The 23,718-nt window shown below is 40.7% G+C and overlaps 1 protein-coding gene across 1 annotated transcript in view; it reads right to left on the bottom strand.

Moving 5' to 3' along the window:
• The window catches only part of RGSL1 (regulator of G protein signaling like 1), a 1,267,980-nt gene that overhangs the window by 66,702 nt on the left and 1,177,560 nt on the right, over positions 1-23,718 (bottom strand). The window contains exon 18 of the mRNA XM_044086788.1: positions 10,538-10,636. Within this exon, the coding sequence (XP_043942723.1) occupies positions 10,538-10,636 (99 nt within the window). The remainder of the gene's footprint in view (positions 1-10,537; positions 10,637-23,718) is intronic.

Below are 23,718 nucleotides of genomic sequence, written 5' to 3'. Positions count from 1 at the left end.
GTCTCCTTCCCCAAGGCTCTGCCTGCACTGAACAATTAACAATGCACTCATCTGTTTCTACATTACCACTGCAAAACAATTACATGACAATGATGTAGAAACAAGTTTTGCCTAGAATCTATAATAAATTACTTGTATAAGACATTTGAATAATAATTATAGAATCCTACACCAGACTTTCAATGTTGTACAAGTCGAATAATTGGCGCCACTTTCACTGATAACAACATAACTGGAAAGTTGATGAAAATGAAATGATGCAAGTAAGAGATGACTGAAAATAATAGGAGGCAAGACAGCCTGCATAAATACATTTTAAAATTGTATGTGTGAGAAGACCCCCTCAGAACCGTCCCGTACAGAAGGCTATTCTCCTCACTTTTGTGTATTTTAAACGAACTCCAAGGTTACTGAATCTTGAAAAGGACATTACCCCATGAGACTGCTTCTGTGCAGACCATGATGAAACTTTCTGTGACACTGAAATGTTTTTGAGTACACATGAATCTGAAGTTTAGCTTTTCCCTGTTCAACTACTACTTTCAATGAAATGCTGTCACTTGATGAATCTTCTTCCTTTCTAGACATGTGTGGCCACTATGACATTAATCAGTAAGTAAGTAGTATACAATGACTGGCCATTAACACTCAAAAATGAGCACCCTGACTGGTTGGCCCAACCAGCGTGCCTACTGCAAATTCAGCATATACCAGTGGAAAGAGGTCCAGTCACCCGGACTTTCTTCCATTAATATATGCAATAAAATTTTACTTTTCTCTCATTTAAAAAAAAAAGCTTACAAAATTTGAGACTTTAAACTAACCAGAGATATGGGACAGGAAAAATAAAAGGATAGTAACACTTGTGCAATATGCTAATGATTCCAAACTCATCTGCACAGCCCCCCTCACTACCTAAACAAAACCTAAAATACCTTCACAGACATAGAGCAAGTCCTTACAGAAAAACAACTCATCCTTAATCCAAAGACAAAACTCATGCTTTTTTCAAACAACAGAACTCCAGATCCCCCACTCCCATTCTTCATCCTCTCCTCCAATAACACCAAAATTGAACCAGTTGACAATACCAAATTACTAGCAGTCACAATTGACAACTTACTAAAATATGATAAACACATAGCCCTGGCCATAAAAAAGGTCCACATCAAACTTAGCAGAGTCAAACTCTTCCTCAATCCTATGACCAATTGCTAGAACATATCTTCTTTCCACATACACTGTATGCTTCTCTAATTTTCACAAACTTTAGAAAATGTGACATTATTAAATTAGAGGCCTGCTACCATAAAATTGCTTGATTTGCTACTAACCTCCCTAACAGAGCACACCACTGCTCTGCTTTCCAACAGCTAAAATGGTTTAAATTACCAAATCGGTTATCACTCACTCAACCAAATTTCAATTTCCCACACCATTATACACCAACCAGACAACTACCCTTCCCGTATCAACTTAGTTCAACCTTACTCAACCAATCGATCCCTGCAGTCATCCAATAAGTTTCTGCTAAATGTCACTAAAACCAACAACAGTATTGGCAACTCGCTATTCTCTAGTCAAATAGCAAAAATCCGGAACACCTTACCCCAGCATATACTCAACACTACAAATACATCTAAATTCAAATTACTTCTCAAGGAACACCTTAATAAAATTTGTATATATATATATATATATATATATATATATATATATATATATGCTCCTTTACTACTCCTGGATTATCTGGTTTTACTCCACCCCCCAGCCTATCTATTATTCATATCTCTGTTTAACTTGATCTACTTACATATCTAATTCTATGGGCGTTATAGTGCCCCTCTACTAGTCACTCATCAGACACATCATAGAGTACAATGCGCCATTTGAGATGTACTTCACAAGACACTTCCAACAGCTGGAAAGACCACAAAAGTACCTCACCAAGAGGATTACTGGCCTCAAACATACGTCCTATGCAGCCTGACTGGAAAAACTCCGTCTGTACTCAATGGCATATTGCTTACTCAGAGGTGATCTCTGCCTGACTTACAAAGACATGTCCAACTCAGAATTGATGGACATGCTCCACCTAAAGAAATCCAAGTCACTGCGAGCCACTCGCTCTAGTTAGCTAAACCTCGCCACAACAATAAATAGAACATACTGGAGGGATAGATTCCTGTCACAGAGACTCCCCATGCTTTGGAACAAAATTCCTAATTACATTAGGCAGAGCCCCTCACTAACACTCTTCAAGAAAAACCTTGACGAGTGGATGGGTAACAAAAAATACACCCCTGGGATCACTTCATTGGCTCTTCTTGACAGAGGCTCAGTTAACTAATCAATAGGGCGGTGAAAGTTGACACACTCTGGCTAGGCTTATAAATGCCCTCAGGCAGATAGCCTAGTACCTACCTATGAACCTTCTCTATAGGATCTCTTTGATTACCATTCAACTGTGTCTTAAACAAATGATAAACCAAATAAGCTATATTGTATATCAGACATGTTTTTTATTTTGACAATACAACCTGCAATTAAGTAACCTGTTATGTTTGTTACTTATTCATGCTATGCAATAACTATCTTAGAATTACGCTATTTTGTTAAGCAATCTTGTTATGTTGTCAATTTCTACCTGTGTTTTAACTGCTTAGTTTATATTATGAGATCTAGTATGCCATGTAAGTTTAATTTTATACTTGTTATTCTTGTATTTTTGTTAACTGAAATGGAGCTTTTTTCCCTGGGTCTCCACTGAAATCGAGCTCTTTGTCCAGATGGACCTTCCCGGTAAACAAATGTAAATAATAAATAATAATAATAATAACAATTAGGTACGTTATGCAAAACTAGAGAAGATTATCCTTATATTTTCTGTCTTCCATCTCAGCTGTACATTGAAAGTTTTCCAATTTCATTTTTGTTTTTCAAATGAATATTAATTCGCATTTTCTTATTCTGTCAATGTCTCAGGCTAATAGAACTAATTCTTTAAACGTGACCCTGATTATTTCTAGATTTGTTCCTGATTCTGTTGAGATTTGTCCCCAATTAGTAGAGAGCTATGAGCTATAGTAATAATCATGAAGTTAACTCTCACTCAACTAACAAACTAGGCTTACTGTTACATAAATTGGACTAACAAGATTGGCAGTAGCTTATTTATACAACAATATGAGACTTGTATCTACTTTAAAATGCTAACAGTATGTTTTATATATCAAGCCCATTACTGTATTACTAAAGAAATTCCACCGCAAACTACCTCTGACATCACTGAAATGAGGTGTGACTATGAAGTTGACTGTTGCTTAGTTCCTTAAAGGTAAGGTCAAAGCAGTCCCCTTTTTAAGGCAGTGGACAGTATCTAACAATATCCATCTATTACAGTGCTGTGCCAGCGCATCTTTCATTTACCATTATCAGAGTGAGTAAAATGCTGCTGTTTCTCAACACTCATAATGCAGACTGTAGTTTATTTTATTTTATCAACACAGTCTTAGTGTGCACTAAATGCAGAAAACTGGATCTTTCAGTGCTCCCTCACTTATGTGAGATTTTGTCTAGTATGCTAACCATTAAAGCTCTAACCTTACTTAACGAAAAGTATAAAATGAAAGCCTAATCATATCTACTGAGTGTAGTTACTCTTAATTATATAACAGAAGATAAAAAAGTCCCATACTCATGTGCAGTACATCAAGGAAGTCCCAGGATACTGGGGAAAAAAGCAGAAGAGCAACACGCCACCCTTATACATAGATATTATTTAAGAAAAGTAATAACTTTTTTCTTAAATAATTTCATTGTATCATAGCAATAACCCACAGCTGGGTGTGGGTAATGCTTGAATTACCAGGGTCAGCTTTGTTTGGTCACTCTTGCTTCACCCTCATACCAAATCATGCCAACCGTGGGTAAATCCAGCACTACCCACACCTAGCCGTGGGTTATTGTTATAGTAACGGACCTAATGTAATAAGAAGTTATGTACCTACCATAACGTTCCATGTTAGTTGCCTTCTCTCACCTTCTTTCTTGCTGGATGGGTTCGGAGCCGATCCTCGGCTCCGACTCGGCACTTGCTAAGCTCGAGAGCTAATTTTACCAGCTCGAGGCAACCCTATATCCCATGATGCAAGGTGGAGACTACCCAGATCTCGTTTGGTAGCTAAGGAAATTATGGAATATATTCTCCCAACTGTAGAGGAGGAAGAAAAAGTAACAATACTAAAAATGACAATCATAATCATCATAATCCTCTGAAAGGGATCAACCTAATCTAGTGATACTAGAAGCTGATTAGCTAGAAAAGGGATAAAACCTCTTAAAAGAAGAGGCATAATCTTCTCGGTCTGACCAGGCTAGGGGGATGGAGGGCGGGACGCAAGAAAGAAGGCGAGAGAAGACAACTAACATGGAACGTTATGGTAGGTACATAACTTCTTAATGTTAAGTTGTCAATCTTGCCTTCATTCTTGCTGGATGGGACCGCGTCCCTAGCACCTCTATCCTGGGTGGCTCAATGGAACAGACTCTTGAGAACGGTGGAACCAAAATTCGCTCTGTCTCTGGAGGCCAAGTCTAATTTGTAATGTGAAACAAAGGTATGAGGAGAGGCCCATGTGACTGCTGCACAAATAGTGTCTATTGGAAGTCTAGCCTGAAAAGCTGTAGATATAGCTAAAGCTCTGGTAAAATGGGCTTTTGGCCTAGAAATCAACTCTTTGCCTCTGAGCTGATAAATGTAAGTAATCACAGAAGACAGCCATCTAGATAAAGTCACCTTGGAAACTGGAAGGCCTTTCCTGTTCTCTGCATAGGATAGAAACAGTTGATCAGATTTCCTAAAATATTTAGTTTTGTCTAGATAAAATCTGAGTTGGTGGTGAACATCAAGACAATGTAATTTTTGTTCCGCTCTATCAGAATAATTTGGGAAAAAAACTGGAAGATCAATGGATTGATTTAAGTTCGTCTGCGATGCCACTTTGGGTAAGAAAGACGGATTAGTCCTTAGAGATACCCTGTCTTTGTGGAAGATTAAGTAGGGAGGACGAATGCAGAGAGAATGAAGCTCAGATACTCTCCTGGCAGAAGTAAAGGCGACTAGAAAGAGTGTCTTCCAAGAAAGAAATTTCAATGAACATGCAGCCGCAGGTTCGAAAGGGGGGAGAATCAAGGATGTTAAAATTAAATTTAGATCCCACTGTGGTGGGGGGTCTCTAATCGGAGGTTTAAGTAAAAAGATACCTCAAAGGAATGCCTTGCAAAGTTTATGTGACATAATGTTGTGGTCCAAAAAGCCTATACGAAAATTCGAAATGGCTGCCAGCTGAACTTTTACTGTGGAGGAAGAGGATCCTGAATGAAAAATCTCAGCTAGGAAGTCCAAGACCGAATGAATCGGAGCAGTATAGGGGTCTATATTCCTAGCTTTTGCCCAGAAGGAGAAACGTTGCCATTTACTAGTGTAAATCCTTCTGGTAGAAGATTTAAGGGAAGCTACTATGATATCCCGGACGGGATTAGAAATCATAGGAAGCCTGGCTAAGGATGGAAGTGGAGCAACCAAGCAGTGAGTTTGAGAGAAGGTATGGATTGGTGCAGCTGCCCCGACTGGTGGGTCAGAAGATCTGGGACCGGGTCCAGATGCCATGGCTGTACCAAGAGATAACGATGTAGGAACGGAAACCATATCTGTCGAGGCCAATAAGGGGCAATGAGAATCAACTTGGCTCTCAAGGCGGTTGCTTTCTGAATTACTTGAGGTATCAGAGGAAAGGGGGGAAAGGCATAAAGAAGTCCCCGGGGCCAATCTTGGGTTAGAGCGTCTCTGGGGGGATGGCCTGGAAGGGGGAAGAGAGAGAAGAAGTCTGGGCATTTGCTGTTTTGAGGTGTAGCAAAAAGGTCGCAGCAAGGAAGGCCCCACTCCTGAAAAATCTCTTCTGTCACTGATTGTTTGAGACCACTCGTGAGGCATGAGAATAGCTCTGCTCAACCTGTCTGCTATGATGTTGGATTTCCCAGGGATATGCGTTGCTATCAGAAACCGCTGAGAAGAGATTGCCCACTGCCAAAGTCTGAGAGCCTCTCGACACAGTGGATAGTACTTGGTTCCGCCCTGTTTGTTGATATACCACACTACGGACATATTGTCCGTTTGGACTGCAATAGTTCCCAGGGGAAGAGAGTCGTTGGGGGCTTGCAATGTTAAAAGCACTGCTCTCATCTCTAGGACATTTATGTGCAGATGGTATTCGAAAGGTTGCCAAGTGCCATGGACCATCCTGCCCTGATAATGCCCCCCCCACCCAATCAGGGAGGCGTCCGATGTAACAGTGGCGACCGGGGCAGGAGGAACAAAGGGTCTGCCCTGATGGACTTGAGGGGACGATATCCACCAGGTCAGATGCCTTTTGCAAGTTGGAGTTATTATGATCCTGTGACGCATGGGAAGTTGTTGAAAGGACCATTGGGCGAATAGCATCCATTGTAGAAGATGCATGTAAAAGCGGGCAAAGGGAAGAAGTGTTATGGCGGCCGCCATAAGACCCAATACTTTCAGAGCAAATCTGGCCTGAATTTTGTTGCTGAGAAGAATCACCTGGACGTGACTTTGAATGTCCAAGATCCTTTGGTCTGTTAACTTTGCTGAAAGTTGTACGGTGTCCAATTTTGCGCCTATAAAAGTAATAGATTGACAAGGCGACAAGGCAGATTTTTCGAAATTTATAGAAATCCCTAGCCCTCTGCAAATGTGAATGGTGTAATCTCTGGCTAGGAGAAGTTGATGCCTGGTGGTGGCAGTGAGGAGCCAGTCATCTAGATATGGAAACACCTGGAATCCTTGATGTCTCAGGTGAGCCGTAACCGCTGCCATACATTTGGTGAACACTCTGGGGGCTGTAGTGAGTCCAAAGGGCAGGGCCCTGAATTGGAAGTGACTGGTCCCCAGCCGAAAGCGGAGAAATCTTCTGGAGTGCCTGTGAATTTTTATGTGATAGTACGCATCCTGAAGATCTACCGAGCACATCCAATTTTCCTTGCCCAGAAAGGGTAGAATGGACTGAAGCGTGACCATCCAGAATCTTGTTTTCTTTACAAACTTGTTTAGTTTGCTCAGATCTAATATTGGTCTCCAGTCTCCTGTCTTTTTTGGTACTAAAAAGAACCTTGAGTAGATTCTGGATCCTATTTGGTCTGCTGGGACTGGCTGGATGGCTCTTTTTGCTAGCAGTTTTGATATCTCTGGTACTGCTAGTTCCCTTAGACCGGTGGAACGCCTGGAAGGGTTCCTTTGCTGAACTGGGGTTTGAATAAAGGGAATTTTGTAACCCTCGGATATAATCGACTGTACCCATTTGTCTTGAGAAAGGGAAAGCCAGGCTATTGGGTACAGCGATAATCTTCCCGACTGCCTCAAGGTGGACAATCGGGCAACATCTCAGGGATGCTGGAAGGGTTTGTCAAAAGAGGCTCTCTGCTACCCTGATTCTGCGGACCCCTCTGCCCCTAGGGCGGCGTCTGTTGTTGTTACCCCTCTGCCTCTGGGGGTAAACTGACCTCGCATCAGGCGTGACTCCTTGAGATTTGCAGAACCACATTTTCCCTCCCTTCTGACCTTTTGGGTAAGGTCTTGAAGGGGTGGAGAAATGGACTCCTACGGCAGAAAGAGTCTTGCCATCTTGTTCGCATCTAGTCAAAGTGTCTTTCACTTGAGGTCCGAACAAGGTCGAACCATCAAAAAGGGAGTTTGTGAAGGACGCCTTGAAGGGGTCTGCAAAATTACACAGCCGCATCCAGGACTGACGCCTTAAAGCCACTCCTGTGCCTGCGGCCCTACTCGCTCCATCAGCTGCATAAGAAATGAGCCGCATGGAGGAGTTAACAATGGAGTTTAGGATTCTTAGCTGTGAGCTAATCTTATCCTGAGACCCAGCAGCTGACGGATCCTGTAAAACTTCTCCCAACTCTTTAAGAACATCTCTTTGAAGACGGGTGAAGTGACACAAGTAGTTCAGCGATCACATGGCAAAGGTCGCTGAAGAAAAAATCCGCTTGCCGTACATGTCCATAGTCCTAGAATCCTTGTTAGGAGGATGGACAGGTACTGAAGGATCAGCTAGTTCCTTCTTGGTGGCTGCAGCCACCACCATGGCATCAACCGGGACACCTTTTGTCAAATATTGCCTATCAGGTGGGGCCGTAATGAGTTAAGAAGGCCTCCTACGAACAGGTTCCACCGAATCCGGGGCCATCCACGCCTTCTGAGCCACCACGTCCATAAGAGGGTCGAAAGGCGGAGACACCTAGGAGGTGGAGGGTCGAGATCCCGCCCCAGGTATACTGACTCGTCCTCGGAAGGATTAAGGGAGGGCCAGTTCCCCCTCTGCTTAAGGAGTTCAAGGATGTCTGAGAAAGAGACATCCTCAGAGGAGGACCTTGGGGATCCCTCCGACTCATCCAAGTCAGTATCAGATGTAATAGACTCGGGGGAGTCTAGATGTTTCCTCTTACATGTCCTCTTATGCGGAGGTTCACCTGATGGATAAGGAGAAGCCTCGGAAGAGGAAGATATTCCCAATGGGGAAATCTGAGGTGTTGGATCTCTGGGTCCGGGAGCAAGAGAGTGGGAAGAGACGTCAGCAGGCACTATAGTGGGAGGAGCTGATGGAACTGACCGTTGACTACACCCAGGGGCTAGTACACTCCTCATCACCTTGAAGGCTCCCCCATCAGAGAGACTAGAAGGTTCCCGCTCTGAAGAGATAGGAACTCCAGGCCTCACCGAGAGGGAAGGCTCTGAGGCAGATGTCAGGGCTGAGCTCACCAACACCGAAGCCCCGAGAGGGAGAACAGGGTCGGACAAGGGTCCGATGCCACTCGCCCCCTCGGAGCCGACGAGAGAGACCAAATGCCCGGATCCCGCCAATGAAGACCTCAAGGAGGAAATCGGAGCGGAGGACGATGGAGCCGAAAGGGGTGGTATCGGCTCCGAAGCTACAACAGTCACAGCTCCGAGGAGCTCCGGCTCCGAGCTCTGTAAGAGAGTCGAAGGAGGAATGTTAGGTGGATGTGAAATAGCTACCGTCTGTTGAGACGGGCTATGGAGCATTTGGGCCAATGCCTGAGACTTTAATAGTCTACTCACCACTCTCTCGAGGTCGTGATCAGACAGCCTGGACGACCGAGAAGAACGGCTCCGATGGCTCCGCTCCGAGAGCAGGGGTGATCTAGGAGCCGAACGTATCGATTCCAATGAGGGGGATCGAGATCTCTTTTTAGAGATAGGTGGAGCCGAAGGAGCCAAGGATACGTCGGCTCCAGCCGGAGCCGACACTGAGTGTCCAGATCTGGCAGTATCAGCGCCGGATGGAGCCGATACTGTGACTTCTAAAATGGAAGGATCGGCTCCGGCTGGAGCCGATCTCGACACTGAAGAAGCAGAACCAGTAGCCGATGACTTGGGACTTGCAGCCGAAGGCTTGACAGGTTTCGAGGGCTTCCCCGGAGCCGACTTAGTCGGGGAGCTCTCAGGCTTTAATAAGCCCCTCAATATTAATTTATTTCTGCCCTCCTGCAGGACTCTTGGGCTGAAGGCATGACAGATAGCACAAGAGACCTGCAAGTGCAGAGGTCCCAGGCAGGAAACACAAGAAGTGTGACCATCTGTAAGAGACATCTTCTGACAGCACGAGTCACACTTCTTGAAGCCTGAGACCTTTGTGTCCTTCGACATAGCTGTGTCGAGGAAACAGAAGTGACAAGAAAAACACAGACACACACACATAAATAACACCCAATCCAATAATCTAAACTAAACAGGAATACAACACACTCAAACACACAAAAAATCCCTGACAGGAAAAATTAGGAAAGGGGAAGGCCTAAGGCCTAACCTAGGGAAGGGGATAAATAACCCGAAAAAAAGGGAACACTAACGGGAATAGGTTAAAATAAACGTTAAGGTTAACAAAACAACTAAGGTTATGAAATTTAAAAGGGGTGAGACTAAAAGTCTTAATATGAAGAAAACTTACCTAGAGCTGGTAAAAGAGGCACCTCGTAAGCGAAGCGGCAAACGAGATCTGGGTAGTCTCCGCCTTGCATCATGGGATATAGGGTTGCCTCAAGCTGGTAAAATTAGCTCTCGAGCTTAGCAAGTGCCGAGTCGGAGTCAAAGATCGGCTCTGAACCCATCCAGCAAAAATGAAGGCGAGATTGACAACTTAACATCTTCTACTTCAGGCACACTGATGCATCTAGAACTTTGAATCTTCAGCATGCCATGTGGTGGACATGCATTATCTTGGCGTCTATCCTTTCTCTATACTAGGCATTAGGTATGTATGTTTTGAAAGAGCACAGCAGTGTACTGTCTACTGATGCAACCACAAAATGTACAAACACATACTGAGACACAGGTATACACATATAAATGCATACTGTGAAATAAGAATTCTAGTGTTGTGAATACTTAGTTATGCTTTTAACATGTTCACAAACATATGCTATCACTAACCAGGTACAGTTGGACTCAAGTCTTTGATCCTTTCTCTGTGATGAGGTATGAGCAGCTGAATACCAGCGGAGAGTGTAAATCGAAGTATAATGAAGTCTTCTGCACAAGAAAAAAAAATTGAACAAAATTTAATTGCACATAACTGAATAACTGACCATATTTTACAGTAAAAGTATGACTAAAGAACAGAGCATGCAAGTTTTTTTTCCTATACCATTTATTAAGCTAAAGTGCATTCTTAAGTAGGCATGTATCTCTTGCTGGCCTTGCTTTAACTGTTTTATTTTGCAAGTTAACACAAAAATAAATTAGAAACAAATAAATATGAATCATCTCAATACTCTCATTGTTGGATAATAATCTACTGTCTTCTTCTTACAGCTTTTCCCGGTTAGGAGTCGCCACAGCGGATCACCTGTCTGCTCATGATTGGCAGTGGAGTTTTATGGTGTTGAATTGCCAGCCCAGCGCCCAACCTTCCACAGAAGGCACACACACGCACACACTCACACCTAGGGCCAATCCACCTACAGCATGTCTTTGGGATGTGGGAGGAAACCAGAGCACCCGGAGGAAACCCATGCAACCACAGGGAGGACATGCAGACTCCGCACAGAAGGCACCCCAGCCGAGGATCGAACCGGAGAACCTCTTGCTGTGAGGCGGCAACGCTAACCTCTGCACCACCATGGCTGCCCAGGATAATAATCTACTGTATGCATCCAGTAATGGGAAACTGCACTGTAACTACTTTCTTTAACAACTTTGGTTCTCCTGCATAAAAACTTAAGTAATAGGTTCATAGTTGTGTACTAGGCTAATGGCCCTGGAACCTTTACAAGCCTACCCCATAGGATTACCCTGGCATCGTGCCACCCAACCTTAGTTCCCAGTGCCTCTGTCGAGTAGAGCCACTGAAGTGATCCCTGAGGTGAATTTCCTATTTTCCATCCACTCATCAAGATTTCTCTTGAAGAGGGCCAGTGAGGTGCTCTGCTTGACATGTATGGGAAGTCTATTCCATAGCATGGGCAGTCTCTGGGATATGAACCTGTCCCTCCAGCATGTTCTGTTGATTGTGTAATGAGGTTGAGGTCTCTGGAGCATGTGGTGTGGAGGGACTGGGATTTCTTTAAATGTAGCATTTCTAACAGAGCTGGGTCAGAAATGGCTTTGTAAGTCAAGCACAGATCGCCTCTAAGTAGGCGATATGAGACAGAGAATAGTTGGAGTTTTTTTTTTTTTCAAATTAAAGTACTGTGGTTTGTGGTGAACATGGGCTAAGGGTTTTAACTCGAAGTGCTGACTTCTGCATCTGAATGTGCAAAGAAAACAGCAGATGTCCTTCTATATCACTGTTGCAGTATTCTAGACAGAAGGAATCTCCTGCCCAAGGCAGCTCAAAGCTTGGACAGTATACCAAAGGTTAATGATCTTGTATGCCATATGCCACACAGATGCTCCCTGCAAGGAACGTAGGGCATAAAAGTGAAATACAAACGCAGCTGCCCAGAACTTCTTTGCTGCCAGTTTGAACACTATTATTGCTAGTTGGTCTGAATGCCTTGTTGCTGTGCTGAACACCTGGCCACCTGATAAGTGCCTCGCTGAGATTTTTTGTCTTTTCTTGGACTTGTATTTAATTTTGCTACCTACAGTTCATTTCATCCAATAAGGGAAAATGTCAGTGTGAGAGGAAGATTCCCAATAAGGATCATCGTAAAGAGTGTCTTTTTTGTTTGGGTGCTTACCATGACCATACCTTTTGTAGTATATGTAAGGCATTTGTGTCTAAAACACTCAGAAACCATCTGTCTTCACTGGCCATTTATCTTAAAAACCTGAAAACCAACAGCTTAAACGGTTAGCCAAGGGTACCATGGCAAAATCCTTTAACCTTGAGATAATCTTGGTAGGTAAGAAGAAGTAAATAAAAATAAGTGGTCAATGTGCCCAAACTCACACTGGTAAACTCAAAAGACAGGCACAGCAGATCAGCAAGAGATGTTTATTTTCACTCCACGAACAAACCTCACAGAACAGAAACAAAAAACAATAACGCTGCTACAGTTCTCAGCGCGTTTTCGTCGACATGCACTTCATCAGAAAAGCTAAACAGTGCTCAGTGTGCTAAATTTATAATTCAGATGTTATTTGAATCTACCAATGGTGTCTCCTAACTAATTAAAATGTTAATACATTCAATTAACATCCTTGTTGTTAAAATTGCAGATTTCTTAACAAAAATCAAAGAGACAATATCCCCATCTAGTGGTGAAACAAAAACTTTACAGGCAGGAATACATAGTAAAAATATATATAAATATTGTATGCTCTAAAAACCATTTTAATTAATACATAAAAAATGTACCTGTGTGCAAAATGTTTGAAAAACATATAAAAATATATGTATGAAAAATATTGAAATGTGTATAAAAAATATATATATATATAAAAAAAATAAAATATATATATATATAAGTACAACTGATATATGGGTGAGTGGTTATAACTTGACTGATCTCAACTTTAATACAGGTTTTAGAGAGATCATTTCATTTAAACCTGGGTGACTGCTAGCCTCAAGCATTAATTGCCAAAATAACTCTCTGTATTCTAAAGAGGCCTCCCAAAGACCACCCCTGGGATTGGGGGGTAATACCTCTATGACGAAGAATAGGAATTTTGCAGATTTACATGTTAAAGTATGTTTAAACAAAGCGTTGTTAGTGTTTTCCTTCCTTACGTCATATAGGTGCTCATACACCCTTTGTCTCAGCCTTCTCTCGGTTTTCCCTATATAAAAGGAATCACATGCCTCACACACAGGTCACCATGTATACCAACCACAAGTATTGCAATTTGCAAATCCTTTAGTGGTGATAATTTTGCCTCTGCTTTTCAAATATATTTTCTCACCTTCATTGATGTTGACACAATAATGACAGCTTCCACATTTATGTGTACCCAACTTGTCTGAGAGATGTGTGACCTGTTTTCCACCCTCAAGTATGTTATGTTACGTCCTTTTTTAAATACTACTTTTAAGAGTTCTTAGGTTCATAGGTTCATAGGTTCATACTAGGCTATCTGCCCAAGGGCATTTATAAGCCTAGCCCATAGTTATTTGGCTTTTGCCACCCCTTTAGTTTGAATAAAACTATGCCTATTATTTTGCTGTGCCTCTGTCAAGCAGTGACACTGAAGTAATCCTGGGTATATCTAGATCCCCATCCATTGGTCGAGATTCCTCTTTGAACAAGGCCAGCGGTGCTCTGCCCTCACATGTACCGGATTTTGTTCTTGAACAAGGCCAGCGAGGTGCTCTGCCTCACATGTACCGGGATTTTGTTCCACAGCATAGGAGTCTCTGGGTGATGAATCTGTCCCTCCAGCATGTTCTATTAATAACCGTGTCAAGGTTTAAGTCTCCCCCTTGTGGTTCTGAGGGATCTAGATTTTTGAGGTGAAGCATCTTCATCAAATCAGGGTTTGACATGGCCTTATATGTCAGGCACAGGTCACCTCTGAGCAAGCGGTATGAGACTGAATAGAGCTGGAGTTCTTTCAGTCGGGCAGCATAAGACATATTTTTGAGACCCTTTATCCTTTTGGTGAGGAACTTTTGGGGCCTTTCCAGCTGCTGCAGGTGTCTAGTCAGATACATTCCGAATGGGGCATTGTACTCAATCATAGGTCTAATGAGTGATGAGTACAGGGGGGCGATGACCTCCTGATCTAGATGTGAATCCTTCATGATCAGGTTGGCAATGTAGAAGGTTTTCCTAACTACTTTAGCAACATGAGTGTCAAACGAAAGGCTACTGTCAACCTGGGTCCCCAGATCCCTGATGACTTCTTCTGTGCTCAGTGGATTGCCACCTATATGGTAGCTAGGGGTAACCTTGTTTTTCCCGAAGGCATGACTATGCATTTCTTGGCATTTAAATTTAGGCCATGGCTCTGGCACCAGTTATCCGTTTCTGTGAGGCCCTTCTGAAGGATATCTATGTCAGATGTGTTTTCGACTATGGCGCCCAGTTTGCAGTCATCTGCAAAGTTTGTCAGCCATAACCCTCCTGTGTTTGCTTGTACTTCGGAAAAGTAGATACAAGAGTGGACCCAGGACTGAGCCCTGTGGGACACCACTTGTGACAGGCTTTGAGTCTGACATGGCTCCAGCAACTCTGACCCTGTGGGTTCTGTCACTTAGCCAGTTTGCAACCCATCTTGTGATGTATGGGTTTACATTCAAGCTGATGAGTTTTTGATGATACCTGAGTGGGTATTGTGTCAAGGCCTTTGCCAGGTCAAGGTAGGCTGTATGGACTGCCTTTCCTCATCAATGGCCTTGGTGACTGTCTCGAAAAAGTCAACCAAGTTTAAAAGGCATGATCTGCCTTTGACAAAGCCAAACTGGGTTGGATCCAAAGTCTGCAAGTTCCTATGTCTTTATTTATGAGTTCCATTATGATCCTCTCCATGGCTTTGCAGATAAGGCTTGTCGGGACGGTAATTTCCAGGGTCGGTTTGAGGCACCGCCGAAGTGGGACCACAGTCGCCATGCGCCACTCCTTGGGCACGTATCCTGAGGTGAGGCTAAGATTAAACAGCTGTCCTAACTGGGTTTAATTCCTCATTGAGTTCATGGAGCACATGTCAGACACCCATCCAGTCCCATGGATGCTGTGTTTTTGCTTTGGAGAGAGCAGTTCTCACTCATGCGTTGGAGATGTTTGGGGGCTACAATCCTCTGGTATAGATATCTCTCCTTTTGGGGAAGTTTGCACTGAACCTGTCAGCCAGTATGTTGGCAATGTGTAGGTTCAGTAATCTTCACATCATTTTGAACTAATTCTGAGCATATCTGGGAGTTTCCTCCTAGGTTTCTAACATAGCTAAAGAAGGCCTTATGATTGTCTTTTGAATCCTTGGCGATTTTTCACTCAAAATTTGCCTTGGATGATTTTTATGAGAGCTCTTAGTTTTTACTTATAATGATCAAAGGTGTTTCAAGGATTTTTGCTCTATCTTGTAGTAGCTTCCTCCTTTTGTTGTAGAGCTTGTTTATGGCTGGGGTCCACCAGACTGGACGCTTGCCTTTGGTACAAAGAGTCTTAGTTTTGTTTGGGATTGCCTGATCCATGCAGTCCTGTAGGTGCTGGTAGAAGGCATTTGTAAGTGATTCAGCGGTTTGAGTAATGTTTACCACTGGCCAGGGGCCTTAAAGGAGACCACACTAGTTTTTAGAAGTGTGAAGTCGGCTTTGAGAAGTTTTTCACTGTGGTCTTTTTGTTTCAGGTGGGGGCGGGATGAGGACCTCCAGCGAGATTAGTTTATGATCTGATCTCACCAGTGAGGGTATACTTCGGTGTTGAACATTGTGATCCCATGTTCGTGATGATGAGATCAAGTATGTTTTCTCCTCTTGTGGGATGGTGACTAGTTGTTCCATGGCATTTGAGTTTATGAACTCCAGGAACCTTTGGGCTAGAGTGTTTGGGCTTGAGTAGTGTTCCCAGTCTATATTAGGTAGTTGAAGTCACCTAGTATGATGGTGTTTGGAGATACATTTATCCCTCCATTGTTTTCAGGAAGGCCATGTGAGGTTCCTGAGTTTGAGAGGGTGGCCTGTAACATGCTACGAATTGCAGAGCAGTCTTGCCTATGGTTAATTGCACCTGGATGGTCTCCGATGCATCGTATGCTGTTACCAACCTTGAGGTGTGGGTGTCCTTTATAAATATGGACACCCCCCCTCCTTTCTTGGTGTTGTCCGGATTTTGGGGCCGGAACGCATGATATGAGGTGAAACCTGCTAGTGCTGGGGTGCTCTCAGGAGCCTTGAACCAGGTTTCTGTCACAGCACAGACATCGATGTTCTCCATACTGAGAAGGGCCTCGGCATCTTGAGATTGAGACTTCTGGCATTGAGCAGCATTACCCTTAGTTTTTTTACTTTTTTGTGTTCAGATTCAAATCTGAAAAACTGGCAAACCTATTCCACTCGTCATTAATAATATTTTTAACTATGTTTGTTTTGCCATTGAAAGTAATAGTCAAAGCTGAATTGTAGTGTTTTATATCTACTGGAGAATTGTTTTTAGTGTTGGTGTTGCCAAAAATTTTTGTTGAATTCCCCAGGATAGGCAAAAACCTTGTGGTCCTTGCTGTTTTTACTTCTTGTATCAGTCTTTCTAACAAATCATCAGGGTAACCTCTTTCTTGAAACATACTTGCAATAAATACACATTCTATCTGGAAATCTGTCTCATCTGAGGTCATCCTACTAGCTCTTACTAGCTGACCCTTGACAATTGCCTTCTTTTGATAAGGGGGGTAAGAACTAGAAAAATGCAAGTATGTGTTAGAAAAGGTCTCCTTCCTATAAAGTTTAGATTTCAACCCCTGATTTGTTCTCTGTATGCTCACATCTAACAAACTAAGTTGAGAACTGTCTATTTTGTAAGTAAATTTTAGAAAATCGGTGGTATGTGAGACATATTCGTAAAACTCAAGAAACTGGTCAGCAGTGCCATTCCAAAAAAGACAAATGTCCAAAAAAACGACCATAGTAATTCCACAAAATTTTGAAATGAGAATTGAAAACAAATTTATATTCTCAACTGAGTAATATAATGTTGGCATATAAGGGGGCACAATGTGCACCCATGGCTGCACCCTTTAATTGTCTGTAATACTCACCCTGAAAGTATATAAAATTTTTTTCAAAATTAAGTCCATAAGAATTAAACAGGTACGAAACTTGTTAAAAGAAATGGAAATTTGACTCTCCAAAAATTGCTCAAACCATAAAAGACCTGTTTCATGGGGAATACAAGTAAATAGGTCCACCACATCCAAAGAAATAAGAAATGGGGTATTTGTTTTCTGTAGGGCATCAATGTGTTTCAAAAAATCCCACGAGGCTTTTAAAATGTTGAAATGTTCCAATATATATGGCTTCAAATGGAAGTCAATATATTTGGCTAGGGGGGCTGTCAAAGAGCCCTCTGCTGTAACAATGAGTCTAAGAGGTGGGTCCAAATGGTTCTTGTGGACCGTGGGTATACCAAACATAGAAGGATCTTTTGTTTTTGGCAAGACTTTGGTAGTTTAGAGATAACATCTGAAGCAGGCATTGGTTGTATTTTTCGAAATGTGATATAATTTCGTTGAAGGATACTTATTGTAATTCCAGCATTATTTTGATTATGCAGGTAAAGATCCATCATACCTGCATAGCATTGTAATGAATAGAAAGTTATATTCACAAATTTCTTCGAAGATTTAATATTTGGAGTGTTTATGAATGCTTCTATTTACTTTGGATACTACATCATTGAGAACAGCGCCACCTGTTATTGGTCTTGAGAATTAAAGGAAAATGGAAGAGTAATACTCACTTTGCTCACATTATCATCAATAACACAATATACATCCAATCAAAATGAAGGACTGGAACATCTAATTTACATACTCAATAAAGGCGGGAAACAGAAGCATAGAGCTGATTATATGCAAATTAATCTTGAGATAACAAGATAGGATTGGATGTTGCCAAGTATTCACCAATGGTGATTGGTCAAATAGTATAGAATTTCATATATAAAAGGAAATGGAAGTCCCTAGTGTCTTATACGATCTGAGGAAGATAACAGTCAAAAGCGCTTATCGGATATCTTCAAGGGACAGTTTTGAGCTTTTTTATTTTTCATTTTATTTTCAAGTCGAAGTTTTATTCGTATTAAAGGACTACATTTTAATTGGAACACTTGTGGATTTCGTTGATTGGCCATCCTTGGGTGGATTTTCTGTCTTTTTTCTGCTAATATTCCTTTTATATAGGGAAAACCGAGAGAAGGCTGAGACAAAGGGTGTATGAGCACCTATATGACGTAAGGAAGGAAAACACTAACAACGCTTTGTTTAAACATAGTAGTACAGAATCCACCGGAGTCACCACACGAAAAGTACAAAATCTTCTTTATTGGAAACAGGAACACAAGTGCTTTCACGTAGATATACTACGCTTCTTCAGGTGTAAAAAACTATATAAAACCAACAGGCTTATATACAAAATGTTTTGGCACTCAAACCATACAATTATACAATAATGAGATAATCACTAACTCATTAGAATCCCCTCAATGCACTTTTAAAGGAACAGTATTAAAAAATAAAACTGAGGCATTATGCAAAGGCATAATTTCCGTTGTCAAAATAAACAAATCAAAAACATACATCCTTATATTGCTAAATAAGCAGACAATGTTTTGATAATTCAAGCAATTGTGATAATATTCACCGTGATACTAACGGAGTATTGCGTATAGGGCAAAACATAATCAAATATGTTCCAATTAAAAAAAAAAAAAAAAAAAAAAACACTAAACATGATCTCCAAACTAATCAGAGATCGCGGCGAATTTCATTTAAAAACATAGCCAGTATAACATAAATATACATATACAATGCAGGAGACCATCCTGCGATCAAAAGTGACCCAGCATATATAAAAAAACGATCCCGTGAGACAAAAAAATTCTTGGTTAAATCGTAACTGTTAAAAACAGCTTGCTCACCTGTAGTTCATATACTGCAAGAAGCATTAGTAAGTCACATAAATGCAAGCCTGTTTATGTAAACGGTTCTTTGCAGACAACATCATGAACATCAATCAGTCTCAACACTTCATTGTTTACGTTAATACTCACTAACCTAACCAACCTAACTATGATGTCAGGAAGAAAGGACGCTAAAGGGATAGAATAAAAAGCGGAGCCTATATATCAAGAGAACCTATTCTGTCTCCATGGATAAACGCCCATGGAACGGACTTAAATGACATTCAGCCCTCCCAGAGTACAAAGATCATTCACCTAAATGTATCAACGACAAAACGTTACAATAACAAGACTGACAAATACCTTATCTTCATGTCCTTATATAAAAACCGGACAAAATGTATGCTTAAAAACATACGAAGGGTCTAACAATTATCACTTATTAAGCAGTCCAGATTGAAAATTCTATATATGAAAATATTAGTATAAAAATGTATAAAAAAGAAAAGGAAAGCAATGTCTCTGTATGCAATAAAAATAAAAAGATAATGTCAAATCTAAGATACATCAAAGCAGGCTCAAATAAGACAAAAGTGTCAAGTTAGTATGGAAGTTATTAGAATGGGCAAAAACGCTATCTTAGAATACATATAAAAGAAGGCAATGGTCAGCTGATTACCACGTAGATGGCATTACAAAGGCACTGTCTATTTATGCTCAAGTGATGCATATGGTGACTAAGTGAATAACACTAGAAACCAACGAAATTCCTGACCGAAAAAACTATTCTGTGTTCTATTGTAAAACCTGTTTTAACTACAGTAAGACAGAGATTTAAACAGTACCATAAAGTACAACATGTAACTGGTTTCAGTGTCATAATCCGTAATAAAAAGCAATCTGCTATAGGAGCCTGAGTGGAAACAAATAGACATCAACCAAAGATTCAAGCAGAAGGCTGGATCTAACTATTATACAAACATGAGTGAAGAAAATTTATGGCCAATAGCTATATTACTATTATGGCATAAAGAAAAACATCAGTTTCGATGAAATCATTAACTGAAAATATCAGACTTGAACCTTGGAGAAAAGGCCTATACAGATGTAATTTTAGGTATGCAATATTTAGCCAAAATGTGTGATAGAAAAACACACAGAACTCGTATAAAACTGAAAAACTAACAACAAATCCCTTACTTATATATAGACTAAAAAATATATATAACAAAATATAAAGGGGTGTATGAACTAATATAAAAATTGTATCATTGATAATGATGTTAATAAGTCTAAGCTGTCATTACCTCAAGTTACAGATGAAAAAAGGTAAAAATACTTGAGAGATAAGGAATTTCTATCTGGGTATTGTAGAATATACTTTAAACTTACAACTTCCTGTTGTTAAGAATCGGTTTAACAGATACAAATTGATTAATACCAGGATATATATGAGCTTTTAAGGTGAATATCCATTTGAGTTCCCTAATGGCCAACTGGTTCATATTATCACCTTCCCTGTTATTGATGACCAGCAACTCCAAAACCCTAAAACTAAACCTGTGTGTTTTATGTTCAACTATATGCTTGGCTAGAGCATTACTTTCATGTCCTTTCTTTATATCGTAACAGTGATTGTAAATCCTGTCACGAAGTCTCCTCTTCGTGAGTCCTACATAAAAGGCCTCACATAGATCACACGTTGCTAAATAGACTAGATTTGTACTATTGCAATCACTATAAAAGCTTGGTGCAAAAGTAAAAAATCCTTCAGGATGTGAAAAATTAACGTTGTTAGAAATATATGGACACATATGGCATCGTCCACATGGAAAGGTTCCATGTGATTCACTACTTTTGTTCTGTAAATGGCGAACTTTTTCTAAGCATAATAATTGTTTCAAGTTATGACAAGTCTTATAGCAAAACCTAGGATAATCACCCACGATTGTTCTGGTGAACGGGTCCATGGTCAAGACATTCCAATTCCTGATAATAATTTTATTGAGGTTAACAACATCACTGGTATATTTAGTGATGTAACTCAATTTATCAGTAAACCTATCATTGTTTGGTATGTAGGCTAAAGGAACATTCCTATCAGAATCAGCTTTGTCTTGCCTATTCATCATTTTCAAAATAACTTCCTGTTTGCATTCATTTATTAACTTAGACGGATAACCTCTCTCTTTAAACAAAACTTCTAACTTATTGAGTTCTGAATACAAGGCATTCCTATCATTACATATTCTGCATATTCTATACATTTGACTTAATACAACCCCTCTGAAAGTAAATCTAGGGTGCATACTTTCAAAACGTAAAAGTGTATTCCTCCAGGTGGGTTTCCTATATAGGGAAGTGTCAATCTTATTGCCATTCAATTCCAATGTTAAATCTAAAAAATTCGTATTAAAGGACTACATTTTAATTGGAACACTTGTGGATTTCGTTGATTGGCCATCCTTGGGTGGATTTTCTGTCTTTTTTCTGCTAATATTCCTTTTATATAGGGAAAACCGAGAGAAGGCTGAGACAAAGGGTGTATGAGCACCTATATGACGTAAGGAAGGAAAACACTAACAACGCTTTGTTTAAACATACTTTAACATGTAAATCTGCAAAATTCCTATTTTTCGTCATAGAGGTATTATCCCCCGATCCCAGGGGTAGTCTTTGGGAGGCCTCTTTAGAATACAGAGTTATTTGGGCAATTAATGCTTGAGGCTAGCAGTCACCCAGGTTTAAATGAAATGATCTCTCTAAAACCTGTATTAAAGTTGAGATCAGCCAAGTTATAACCACTCACCCATGTACCAGTTGTACTTATATATATATATATATATATATATATATATATTTTTTTTTTATATATATATATATTTTATACACATTTCAATATTTATCATACATACATTTTTATATGTTTTTCAAACATTTTGCACACAGGTACATTTTTTTATGTATTAATTAAAATGGTTTTTACAGCATACAATATTTATATATATTTTTACTATGTATTCCTGCCTGTAACGTTTTTGTTTCACCATTAGATGGGGATATTGTTTCTTTGATTTTGTTAAGAAATCTGCAATTTCAACAACAAGGATGTTAATTGAATGTATTAACATTTTAATTAGTTATGAGACACCATTGGTAGATTCAAATAACAGCTGACTTATAAATTTAGCACACTGAGCACTGTTTAGCTTTTCTGATGAAGTGCATGTTGACGAAAACGCGCTGAGAACTGTAGCAGCGTTATTGTTTTTGTTTCTGTTCTGTGAGGTTTGTTCGTGGAGTGAAAATAAACATCTCTTGCTGATCTGCTGTGCCTGTCTTTTGAGTTTAGGTAAAAAGAAGGCTAAGAGGTCTCAGCTGGATTCTTTAGCTGTCCAGCCTCCACCAAACATCCCTCTAAAAACTGGTAATAGCTCTGTAAGTCATTCGGGATCTACATTGGATTTTTCTGCCTTGACCCTGGCAGAGGCCAGCAAGAAGCTGTCTTTTTGCATATCTTCTGAGGCATTGCAGCCATCTGTTCCAGATGCCAAGGGGAGCCGTGGTTGATTATCTCAGAGGGTCCTAGAGGGATTTTGCAGATATTGGTCAGGGAGGAGGTTCCAGGTTCTCTTACTGAATCTTGCCAAGGGTCAGAACCTCCAGTTTTGCTAGGGCTAATGTCCCTTCCAAGAAAAGACAAAAAATAAAGAGTATTTTGGTCCATCCTAAGGATCCACAAAGGGAATGGCAATAGCTTACTCAGGGCTTGTTTCTTGCCTTGGTGGACCTAAAGCCTCCTCAAGGGGTTTCACTACCTGCTCCTCCTTGGACCTCCATCCCTTCTAAATGGTTTAGGGAACCAGATTCCTCATATGAGGATTCAATGTCTAAGTCAGGGTCTTTATCCTGTTTTTCAAAGATGCCTTTATGTTTGGGTTATGGTTCTGATGAGGAGAAGTCTGTTATCCCTGAGTCTCCTTTTCAGGAATTGTCCTTTGGGGGCACAATTGCTAGGATGATGGAATACTTCAAGTGGCATTCTTCTCAAGTGTCTGAAATTCAGAGATGACATGAGTTGCTTCAGGTAAATACTTCTAAAGCATTGGCAGGTCCTCTTGTGTTGGCTGCCTTATTAGACACTTTCATTGCTGCTTCCTGTCTCCTGATTCTCAGTCTTCTACTCCTAAGAAATGTGATAGGTTCTATGAGGTTCCTGAGGATTGTCAGTTTTTATTGAAAAGTCCTTCTGCTGATCCTGCTGTGGTGTCACTGTCTTGTCTGACAAACCATCTAATGTCTTGCCCTCTTTCAAACTTTTCCTTCTGATAAGAATAGAAGGGCAACAGAGAGGATTGGTAAAAAAGTTTACACTGCTTCTACTTTGGCCTTTAGGGCTGTTATTTATCAGACCCACATGACCGGATATGCTCTGGCCTTGACTGTTTTGGCTTCTCAGGTTATTTCTGACCTTCCTGATTCTTAAGGCATATATCCTCTGCCTTATCAATTTTAGGTTCTGCTTCTCAAGTGGCTCACCACTCTATTAAGTGTAGCTATGATACTGCTGATGCCTCTTCCATGGCTGTAGCTTTTGGATCTGTCATGAGGCAT

This window comes from Protopterus annectens, chromosome 10.part0 (genome assembly GCF_019279795.1).
Source record: "Protopterus annectens isolate FY-2018-M chromosome 10.part0, PAN1.0, whole genome shotgun sequence".
Lineage (NCBI taxonomy): Eukaryota > Metazoa > Chordata > Ceratodontiformes > Protopteridae > Protopterus > Protopterus annectens.
Note: the sequence above shows the minus strand (reverse complement) of the source record. Positions and strands in the feature narration are given on the sequence as shown.